Source organism: Dermacentor albipictus, chromosome 3, assembly GCF_038994185.2.
Source record: "Dermacentor albipictus isolate Rhodes 1998 colony chromosome 3, USDA_Dalb.pri_finalv2, whole genome shotgun sequence".
Lineage (NCBI taxonomy): Eukaryota > Metazoa > Arthropoda > Arachnida > Ixodida > Ixodidae > Dermacentor > Dermacentor albipictus.
In genome coordinates, this window is record NC_091823.1 from 99488942 (window position 1) to 99500948 (window position 12007).

The 12007-nt window shown below is 46.9% G+C and overlaps 1 protein-coding gene across 1 annotated transcript; it reads right to left on the reverse strand.

The window, feature by feature from the left end:
• Positions 1 to 3420: 3420 nt before the first annotated feature.
• On the reverse strand, positions 3421 to 8342 carry LOC135901370 (uncharacterized). The gene is made up of 4 exons (XM_065431132.2): positions 8235 to 8342; positions 5232 to 5342; positions 4617 to 4787; positions 3421 to 3601 (listed from the first exon to the last, which is right to left on the reverse strand). The coding sequence occupies exons 2-4, from the start codon at positions 5331 to 5333 to the stop codon at positions 3482 to 3484; spliced, it is 393 nt and encodes a 130-aa protein (XP_065287204.1). The 5' UTR covers positions 5334 to 5342; positions 8235 to 8342; the 3' UTR covers positions 3421 to 3481.
• Between the last annotated feature and the right edge of the window lie 3665 nt (positions 8343 to 12007).

Genomic DNA, 12007 nt, shown 5'->3' on the forward strand with positions numbered 1-12007 from the left:
ACTTTAAGGAGTGTTAGCACAGGCGTACATCTGTGTACTGGACAGCGCAGGCCCTACAGCGCAACTGGGATGATGTCATGTGACGCCGTATTGAAACAAAGCGATCAATTTAAACTTATGCTGTTAGAAACAAATTGCGCATTCTTCTTAGTTATCCGATCGATAAGGACAGAATAACTGGGAAGTATTTTACAGCTTGCTTGCTTGCTTGCTTGCTTGCTTGCTTGCTTGCTTGCTTGCTTGCTTGCCTTGCCTTGCCTTGCCTTGCCTTGCCTTGCCTTGCCTTGCTTTGCTTTGCTTTGCTTTGCTTTTCTTTTCTTTGCTTTTCTCTTTTCGAAAAGAGTCATATGCAGGAAGACATTTTCAAACCACAATAGTTGATGACAGCTTCGCAAAATCCTTCCACTAGCGCCTCAGTCCCCGAGTGATACGTCCCCCAGTTTTCCTGTATATGCGCGAGATGTGGGGCGACAGCGCAAAATTGAAAACGTAAAGGAAATACACTCATTGGCGCTTGTATGCAGCAATATCAGCTGGTTGAATTGTTTTTGTTTAATAGATAGAAGAACGCAAAAGCATTCTGCATTAGAGCCAGCTATTCCAAGGGACATTTGAGGAATTTACACTATTCATTTGTATGTATAACATGTACACAAACTAGTACAGTAAACACACCGCACAACACAAACGCGAGGGTACGAGACCTACAAAAGAAAATATTAAATGTAAAAAATAGAAAAACTTAATCCAGGAGCGTGGCGTCTCATACGCACACCGTAGCTGTACATGTGTGTTGTGCAATGATTGCTTCCTCCAAGTAACTATTCCACGGAATCACGGATATTCGGCTCACCGCGTAGGAGTAATCAGAAAATTAGAGCCGGGCTCGCAAGCCCAAAATATTCATGATTGTGGTTCCGCGAAATAAAACGTCTCAGTAGACGTATACTCTGTAGTAACTGAATGTTATGCGAAATTCTCCCAATAACACAGGTGTTTAACCTTGATGCGTGTTGACGTTACCGTCAAGTCTTTGCATTGCAATGAAAACAATACAGCAAGAATACTGACAGGTCAGCGCAACACTCAGCTGCCAGGCCACACAGAGCTTCAGGTGTACCACTTAATTTATGCCCCCTCGATAATAGCTTGTTCGAAGGTGCCTCATGCACTGTGAATGTTGATGGGTGGAAGAAAAAAAAGGATCGTGGGGGATAGAGGCATAAAAAAAAAAGGTAATAACTGTTTTGCTAGATGGTGATTACCTCAATCACTACGGTGCGCCTCGCGTTCACTACGGCAGGGCTGCACTTCATCTGTTCCCTCTTTAGCATCGGTAAACAAATCGGATCTCCTGACAGCTATATGTAGTCGACTCGAGATCGCGGGCTTGGTGCCGATCGGGGCGTCTGCACTCCAGTGAAGGTGGAATTAAAAACAAAACGCTCGTATGTACCGGGCTTTGTGTGCACGTTAAAGAACTCCACGTGGTCGAAATTATTCCGGAGGCCCCAGGAAAGCAGAAGTCGTCGTACTGCCGCATGCATTTCCCCGAGACACTGCACATGACGGTCACCGCCCTTGTTCGACTAAGACTCTTGGCAAAACATACTGTTTCTTGAAGCCACCCGAGCGTGAAGCTACCTGCTCGTTAATTAGTCGAGGTACACTTTGGTTGCTTTAGGTTACCATTTAATTTTTTATTCGTTTATTTGTGCATTATTAGTGCTATGTTATACCGGCGACACATGAATTTTGTCCACTTTTGTAGGTAAGTAGGTGTGAAACCGTGAAATACATTGTTGTATTGCCTCAGGTTATCAATGAAGCGAGTCAACTCATGTTCTGTGTTGTAGCTAGACTTCACGTGTAGTGAAGCTAGTTGGCTTCACTACACTGCTTGAAGTTGGCTTCTTTAGCGCCAGTAAAAAAGTGAACGTCCCAAACAATACTCCTATGGCCTGTGATGATTGTGATAAAACCGACTGCCACGTAGAATCAGATTTAGTCATGTAGAAAGACCCTATTACGGCACACATAAAACCAGATATCACAAGGAGTACCATTTCAGTCTTGCCAGCGTGTATGCGTTTCCTTCTTTTTATATTTTTTTATACTTTATGTACTATAATCATATATACTTATACGTACCATTCATATACTGTCTATGCCATATATATATATATATATATATATATATATATATATATATATATATATATATATATATATATATATATATATATATATATATATATATATATATATATATATATATATATATATATATATATATATATATATATATATATATATATATATATATATATATGCCCAAGGGTAGAAGCACATTGGAACGAAAAACAGGATGTTACGATGTTTCGGCGGCCGCGGACCCGCCTTCATCGGAAGGAAGGTCAATAAAATCCTGGTATTCTATTTTCTACGTGTTTCCATTCTCTGACCTGTTTCGCCTCGGCAGGTCAACTGTAGCAATGTGGTACCCTTCGAAAAGTGCTGCTGGTGAATGTGAATGTGGTCGGAGTGAACGTCAGCGGAATCCTGGCACTTTTCCTACGTGCTCCTATTCTTTGACCTATTTCACTGCCGGATCCTGCAATTCAACTCGTCAACTATATATATAAGTATATACATATATACGAGCGTGCGTGAGTGGGCGCTATACTGGTCGCCTCCCTATAAGGGCCCACCCATCCACTGCAAAGAGACTTTAAGCCCTGCTTCTGTCCAGCTAAGTGGCACTTGCATATTCGGCACAAGTTACTTGGGTCACATTGTATATTGAGGGCATATAGACAGACCAAAATGGGGCAGCGTAGCCGAATAAATGCTCTAGCATTCAAAAATACTAGTTGACGACCTTGAACGCAAATAAAACGTTCCCTATATGCGTTAAACCGTCTTTGTCGCACGAAACTTCAAAGTCGGGAGCAAGAGAGAGCTCACGTATATACAGACATACTAAGTCCTTTAAACATATATTCTCAATAAATTAGTACCGCAAACGCACTTGCGGTTCTGGAGTAGGTCATCACTCTCTTCAAAATGTACCTCGTTAAATCTCAGTGGTATGTCGAATAGGTATCTTCATGTTATTTAATGTTGAAATATCAGCTTCCACACTTTGTGTCTTTTGTGGCAAGAGATGGGTGATGCCGAACGCTTCATCTGGTTACGTCCGCCGTTCGATATGGTGTCACTCTGTCATGTCGTCATGACGTCATGCGTGTCATGCGTGTCATGCGTGTCTTGAGCGGAGCGCAATTTCTCGTCACGAACCATATCCAGCGTGCTGGCTGCCTGTCACAGATCCATAAATTAGTGTACACATGGAGCGAGTGACTGTTGGTAAGATAAGAGCACACTCATTGCGGAACGGTTGTTTTATTTCATTTTCAGTTTGCGGTCACAACCATGAGGAAACAACGTGAAGTTACGGCAGTCAGTGGCGCCGCTGTGGTCAGGCGGCCATGTGCGCGCACTCGTGGTTGTTGACCGAGATCCGGTCTCCGTTCTTGCACACAGGGAAGCTCTTGCCCAACAGTGTCAGCGCGGAGCAGTGACCGCGGACACGCTCCGTCTAGGCACAGGAATAAAGGAAAAACCATGTAAACAGGGGAAATAGAAAAGAATCACTGAGTTAGGAGTCACTGTTTTCCTGCTGCATAGGTTAAACCGCGCTATCCCAAGTCGCTGCAGCACTCTTGCGAAGCATGCAACTGCACTGAACTGCAGTTTAAGAGAGAAAAAAAATGATTTCTTTCTTTATTCTTTTTTTTTCACAGCTGACATGGAGCGCGCAGTAAGGAGAGTCATGCAGGAAATAATACGTAACTATTTGGTGACGTGCTTTCAGAAGATATAGTTTTAACCGCGATATAATGACGCGCGGTAACTACAACGTAATAGTACTGACGACAACAGTTTCGTATTGCGGCAACGCAAAACGTACAACACGCCACCACGCGCGCGATCAAAGTCGTTAGTGTGAAAACTACGTGCGAATGCCGTGTTTTCTGCTGCTTGTACTGCTGGCCTATTTACGTGTTTCTCCGCTGCTGTTTGGACGGGCTTCACGTCGACTTCTCGTCGCCACCTTTCGGGACTATACCGCCCGCATTCGCGTATTTTTATTTTCTTTCTTTTTTTTTTCTTCGCTACATCCATATTGCAGTAAGAGCACTATTGTCTCCACAGCGACTATAGGAAGTATGTAAGGGACTTAGCTTTCCGTCTGCTCTGAAAGCACCGTTAAGGAAAGAAAAATACCTTCGACTGGCTAGCGCCAGTATGACACACAGCACGAAAGGGAGGAACGAAACGAAAACGCGCACCGTCGCAATGCAGGCAAAATTTACGAAAGGGTATCCTGTTGCACCTTTCGTGTGTACATAGTGAGCAGCCACACAGAAATGCGAGGAAGTTAAAACAGCCACCACGCCATCTACCCCCTGCGCGGTGCCTTTATAGAAGGGCCAGTAACTTCCCCGCCAAAATGCAACTTTGGGCAATGCACATAATGGCTCGGAGACCTCAACAAAGGGATCCACCTAGTAATGTCTACAGTATACCCACAGTCAACCCACTCTGCTTACCACTTGCACTTCAATGTGGCAGTCGTGTTGCGGAAGCGCGGCCATTGCCGGAAGTTCCACTTCACTGTTGACGGCGGTGGCGCTGCCTGCACCCGGCTTGAACGAGCCGACTTTACCCAGCACCTGCGTCTCTCCTTCGCCGTGCAGCAGCGTCTGCAGCGAGTCCGGCATCTGCGCATGCGTGCACAAAGCGCCACGTAAGAGATCAGTGAGCAATCCATTGTGGAAACTGACCGACCCTGTAGCAGTTTTGCTAACGCCAGCGTCATTCAAGGAGATTTGAGCGTCGAAGCTAACTGAAGCTATTCCGTGACCACCGAGCGTAATGCCACAGTCCAGTAAACTCTGTTGAAGGACTCCGGTATTCCTTAGGCCAGTATAGCAGCCAAAAACTATTCTTTCCAAATGATCCGTCGTGACGAACGGATACTGATACGGTCTGGTTATAGCATTCTACAAGCTATTCGGACTTCGTGATCTACACAAGTTAATATTGCCAAACGTTTCCATCTTTAGTTCTGTCCATCCTTCCTGGGGCCCTAATTTTTTTTTTCTTTTCCTGGAAGTCAGATGTAAGGCTCTCATTGCTGGCGATTTGTGTGAGCGATGACTTACCGGACCGCGATTCCTGAAGAAGCCTTCGTCGGCGCTTGACTCCCGCAAAAACGCTCCCAAGAGCAGCACCAAGGCGAAGGACGTAGCTGACAAAGCGGTCATGGTTGTACCCTGCACGCAACAACGCAAGAGGACGGCGTTACACAGCCGTCTTACGCGATGCCCGCTACGTACGCTATTGAAGTGACTACGTTCCCCAGCTAGGTACGCGATATTGCAGCCCATTCGCGACACTGCAATGAACTTGGGTCGCACTGTGTCGGAAGTAGAAGAGAACAAAAGCTGGAGTTGGGATCGTTTGCATTATTTAACCTGGCGAAATAAGCCCACAGAGTACCGCGCGGTACAACGGCACATGGACTTGGTGTGTTTGTGTGTGGACAAATGCATAACCGCGTGGCTTTGAAAGACATGATCATCAAACTGAGCCATTTGTTATTCGTCGCACATAGCCGTTCTCTTCGGCATAAAGCGTCTCATGAGACCACGCCCGTCGCTAGTGATGCTTAGTTCCTTGCAAATCTTAGTTCGTTCAAGCCCACTTATACGCTCGCGGAAATTAATCGACGCTCGTTCGTGCAGCAGCAGCGAATCGAGCACAATCGCCTGATTTTAGCGCACTGTAACTAAATAAGAAGTTATCATGTCCTTGACTTTGCAGCGAGTTGACCAAAAAGGAACGGAAAGCAATTTAAGCTTCTTGGCACAAGAAAGACATATTATGCGAAGCATATTACTAGAGCTCAACCCAGCTCCTCAGGCACGGCGGTGTCGCCTTCAATACCACGTGACACCGTGACGTCACGACAGAGGAGAAACGGGGCTCCAACTCGCGCCGTCGCTCGCGAGCAGCTGCGCTTGCCTCTGCTAGACACTCACGAGGTGAGATGCCTCCAGGAGACAGAGCTGCTCGTTGGAATGAGAAGCGAAGGTTGCGGCGTGCTACAGAGACTGTTTCTAGGTGGCTTTGCTACGGCGCAGCGACTACGCGCCCCGCATCGGACGCGGTGAGCGTCGAGCAACGCAGCGTTCGGCGCGACAAGGGAATGTGCGCCTGAGCAAGCGCCGCACGCCTGAGCCGACGCCGACGACACCGGCTTTTCTGCGACACCAGCTCCTTAACGCTGTCGCGTTAAAATAAAGGCTAGTATGCTTCGCATCCTGGGCTTAACCTTAGCTAAGCCACAGCCAGTTTTTTTTTTATTCGAGACAAAAAGAACTCGCACGCTGAAATTTTTTTCTTTTGTATCCTCATATAAAATTACAGTAATATTTAATTGCTATCGCTTTCATATCAGTACCATGTAACATTTAATTTCACAAATTTCAGTTACAAGTGTTATTTAAATATATTTTCCTCGATACCTTTATTTTCTTGAAACCTCGTACCACCCGATTCGCGGCAGGTCTCCCCGGGCGAGTTGCGCCACTTCACTGAGGGACCGCCAACCAACCAAACAGCTTCATGTAACCAAGTTCGGGCACTATGAACACAGGTGCTGCAAGGCACAATTCGATCACCGTTCTCATATTGTGAGCTTATCTCCAGGCGCTCTCCATCAAAGTTCCGAAGGCCAAGAAAAAAAAACACTTCCTCAAGAAATACCACCAAGACGAACTTCTTGGTGTAACGCCGAGTGCCATCGTTCCACTACTTTAAAAGAAAAAAAGAAGAGAAAAGGTTGCATGACACGAGGAAGAGACCGTTGTGCGTCCTCCTTATCTCTCGTCGATCTATAGGTTCTCCGACTGTAAGTCACTAAGGCTAGAGCTGCCTGCTTATGACCTATTGTTAGAGGGGTACAACCAAGCATTTGCGATCAGAATGCGGTATTTTACTCTACATTACCTCAACACAACAGGCGTTTTCGCTCTGTCTTTTGTTGCGGCAGCAATTATATGGACACTCCAGGCGCATTTCTGCCGCCGCTGTGATGGGCTGTAAGTAGGGTGGCAGCGTTCTACTATGGCTACAACTTCGAATGTGGCGGCTACGCGCGGTCCGCGGCCGTATCTTGAGAGCGATCTGCGTTGGGGCAATCTAGGTGCGTCGACGGCTCGTAGCTTTGTGCGTGCTGTGTGTTCTCGGCTCCCAGTTGGCGTTGATGCGACAGACAGCACGAAGGCCACTTCGCCCGCTGCTGCTGCCGCGCTTGACAACGCCAGCGCGTTCTGACAGCGAGTGTTCGCCGTCATCGAGAGTGATGTGTTCATGTTTGCTGTGCACGCTGACACCATGGTTCTTAATTTAGGTAGCAAGCGAATGTTTGCACGACCGATTAAAGCACTATCATTACTTCGTATGGATGTCTGCTAATTTGCTATCGCAATCGACGCTTCGCTTTTCTGGCGAAACTACGACTCTTTAGTTCTCTCTTAAATTTAACCTGACACGCTATGTCCAAACAGTGAAACAATCTGAACGCTACACAACCGGCCTTTAGTTTTCTCTGCACCGTCTCGCAGGGAGCTAGAAATATGCTGTTGGGTCGAATCATGCCGGTCTACGCGTAATCCCAATTTCCGGAGATAAAACTTGCAACCAACGCCCTCGCCGCTTCTGCCACATTGCTTGTCACCGATCATATCCATGAAGACTCCTCTGGCATCGCATATGATGGCTTCCCTCGAACACAAGCTCCTTCGTCTTAGCTCAACGCATCTTATCCCTCGAAGGCAAGGAGGCCACCTCATCCATGGTCGGAAGGTATACTACTGTCGTCGTTGTCCAAAACATCTCAGTGAAGGTTTTTAGTGAAGTTCTTCTCCCATCCCCATTGGTCTTTTACGCTGTGAGTTCACACCTTCGCGGAATCATGAGCACTACGCTATAGCATTACCAGGGCGTTAGAATGCTGCTGTGGTGATAAGCAAAAGAATATGAAACGCTCTCGTAAACGTCTATCAAAAGCACAGTTACGCTACATTTAAACAACACTGACGACCCGTTCTGTACGCGTATTTCTAGGTATATACTGCTTGCAAACGATTCGATACGCTCACCTTACAGACGCGTTGATCGTCGACGTGAATCGGCGGCGATTGGCGGGAGCCCTGCACGTGTGTACCGTGGCGTGCAGACGGGGAGCAGCTGCTTGGTTCACTGGTGCGGAGGCCTCTGGTCCTAGCACGCACCGAACAGGGCGCTTATATGCCGACCGCGGCCGCAAGCGACGCCGGCGTGCCTTTCTAGTCATTCCCTCATTTCCTGCGGCCCCAGTCTTAGGGTCGCGGCTCCCCGATGAAACCTGTCAAGTTGCGCTCGGAGGATCCAATAGAGCAGCCACCCCTTTCTGTTGCTTCATTACTGGTGGTCAACAGCGCGGGATCGAGATCCTTGTGTTCCAGTGCCGACAAGGATCCGTGCGCAATTCGCGAAGATTTAGAGAAGCCGTGCTCGAAGAGAGTCGCGGTACATATAGAGAGATTCTATATATGCCGTTCATTATGCTCTAGTGCGTTGTTATTGCGTACGCGACGAGATTTTCGTTTCTTTGGTGAACGCAGAAGAACCTAATGTCTACGGTGGCCCTCACCTTTTTGCAAAGATAGCGAATACCGACGCGCTTGTAGTAGATACATAACGTCCCTTCGCTGTAAGACTATGTGATCTACAGGCTCTCCCAATAGGCATTCAGGTAGCTTCGCCCTCGATACGGTAAAATATGTGGCGAGCCTGATGCGTGATTAAAATCAGAACACATGTGAAGGGCGAATGGGCAAAGCTTGTCATATATATATATATATATATATATATATATATATATATATATATATATATATATATATATATATATATATATATATATATATATATATATATATATGAACAGGTGGACAGAATTTCCTCGTCGCTTTATAGACCTCTCGTGAACCAGAGGCGTCTCTTCGTGAATGGAAGTCTGTACGCCTTTGACAACGAGGCTGAGTTTTCGTTTGATTTTTTTTCGTCCAGGTATAAACGAAGTGGGCGCAGCGTATCCTACGAGAACTGTTTTCTCTTCTACAGTATTTCTGCGCATTTTCCTTAGATGGTAGCACTTTCTAGGTGTCAATACTCGACAGTGTTGACCGCGTTGCCGGTGAACCACAAGATGTCTGGCTTGCCTGCGGTCGTGCGGTGGTGGTTTACGGCTATAGTAAGGTGTCGCCAGGAATTTGCGTGTACCGTCACTACCTGTAAATTCTGCAGCAAATAAAGCTGCATCTCAAAATATAAAAATAGTATGGCTGTGACCGCTTGCACAGCGGCTCGAATGGAAAGCGTAAGTACTGTCGGCATCAAGTGAAACGCGAACAGCGGGAGCATATACAGGAACACTACCGGTTCATGGGGCTTAGCGCCATCTGTATGTTGTGGGAACACTTCCGGCGGAAGAAAAAATAACGTGACGCCATGTCCGTTAAAAGTAGAAGTGACGTCATTTTGTTTTCGAAGGCGCGAAATTTGTTTTGCTGTTCTTCCTTTGGAGCTATATATTCAAATGTCCCGCCATTCGACTTGATGGGCGTTTCGAGCTTTCAGCGTGGAAAGCGATGCAGGAAAAGGCCAGCCGTACGGTTGTCGAAATCGCATCCCTGCACAGAACATACTTTCTTTGGGGGCCGACGAAAGCTTTAGGTGTAGAGTGCTGATCCTATTGTCGGATGCCAAGCCCGTCGGCCAGCGCAGTCGCACGAAAACAACTACACAATTATCTGGCGGTCGTAACTCACTACTTTTGACTGAACAGATTAAGAAGCAACGAAGCTACCCACGTCACCAAATTCAGACAAACTTCGACAAGCAATAAAGCACAAATTGTGAGGGGGGCGTATTTCAACAGGGGATACGAGTGCACCTTTCTGCCCATTTTAAGACGTGCATTGCACTGCGAGTGATAGTGGCGTCAACGCCCCCTGTAGCGATGGGCGCTGAAAAGAAATGCATTTATTAATAACAATAAAATTAAACTTATTTTCCTAACTCGTCACGAATACATAAAATTCACTAGGAATTTTATTTTCGTTGAATGAATCTAACTGTGTCTCGTTTGAATTAAAAAACGCGTTTTTCTTTCCTAATGTTTGTTCCCTCCAAACATAGTCGCGCTTCAATCGCTGCTCCCATAACCCCCCATGCTGATGTCGGTGACAATCTGTACTGAACCGCTTTTCGCTCGAAGCTTCGCGACCTATTTGAATCGACCTCGGTTATCAGAGAGAGGCGCGCATTTGCGGTTCGCGATAGTTTGTATCTATTTTCCTTGGCATTCGTTTTTCTGCTTTGCTACTAGAGCGCCACATTCATAATTACCACCGATCGCAACTGCCGCAGCGCGGTTTCTCTGGCGAGAGGGGCTGTCGCCCGAGTGGGTGAAGCTAGCGCTGAAAGCTCCCTTATAGCGCTTTCATTTTGCTCCTATCATTGCCGTGTTATCAACGTCTGATTGCGGTGCGAACAAATAAAGGTCGACCGGTTCAAGAAAACAGGTTTTGTCGTTTATGATCGCGCAAAGGCGATACCACCGGGAGCATATATATACGTGAATCCAAACGTGCGCTGAAATCTGCACATTCACCGTGCGGAGACAAGAAGGCTTTGTTCACAGTAACTGCAGCACCACACGTACGAGACACATTCATGGAGCCCTTGCCGATAAGTCGGTGAGGTGCATTAGATGAGAAATCTGCAGCTGCCTCATGATGCACAAGCAGGGAGTTTTAGAATAGGGACACCGTATCGGTAAGCTACGCCGATGGGAGAATAGCAAGGCTCTAGACGAACAATTATCCGCGAGGTGTAGTCGTCCTGCGTGCGCGCACTGGCATCTTTCAGTCACGTAACCAATTGGTTCCCTCTTCTAAATACTTGGTTAAATCAGCTCCAGCGGCCACAACAGCTGCGATCGTCGCGGAATGCTGTCGAAGAGCCGGGCCGCAAAGTCCGAAGTGCGTAGGCACTTCCGACTCTTCTTGCCGCTCTTCTTGCACAGCGGCCCACAGAGCATCCTGGGAGCCGCACTGGAGTGGCCGCCGCGAAAGTGCCTTCTTTATGGCACCCCACACATTTTCGCAGATGTTGATGTCTGTACCTTGAGGAGGCCACTCAAACACCATAACTCCAAGCTGTTCCAGCAGGTACGTTACTGATTTCGCCATGTGTATGGGGCTGCGGTCCTGCTGGAAGTAGTAGAGGCCATCGGGGAATGGGCCGTCGCGTACATAAGGCTCCATAATGCGCGCGATGACGTCGCAGTAAGCTTCAGCATTGAATCTGCCTTCCAGACGAACCAGCGGTTCAACGCCATCTTTAGACACTGCTCCCCACACACTCACGGAGCAGCGGCGCTGCCTGCAACGCGTTCGAGATTCGAGGGCTCAAACCTGAATAAAAACAACGGAGAATTTCTTTCATAATGATATGTTTCATCATCAGAGAAGGCGAAAATACCTGGGTAAGAAATCTGCACAAAATATTTGCACATAGGTGCCTAATATCGATACAGCACACAAAAGCGTGAATATGCCATATCCATCTGATCTCCAGCAGTGAAAACTTTATTCCCCCGAATTGATTCAATATAACTGCGTCCGTTTCATTCTTCCTCGTTATAATCGATTCGCTAACGTAACCCCAATAAAACAAAGTCATTGCAACTCGCATCACTCAGCTCCCGTCGTAAATGCTCTCGTCTCTGTTACTTCATAAATTTTTTTACAGCCCCATGGTCATACCCATGTTTTACAGCCCCATGTTCAAAAAGTTGAACAGAGCTCGACGGGCTCCGAAGCAC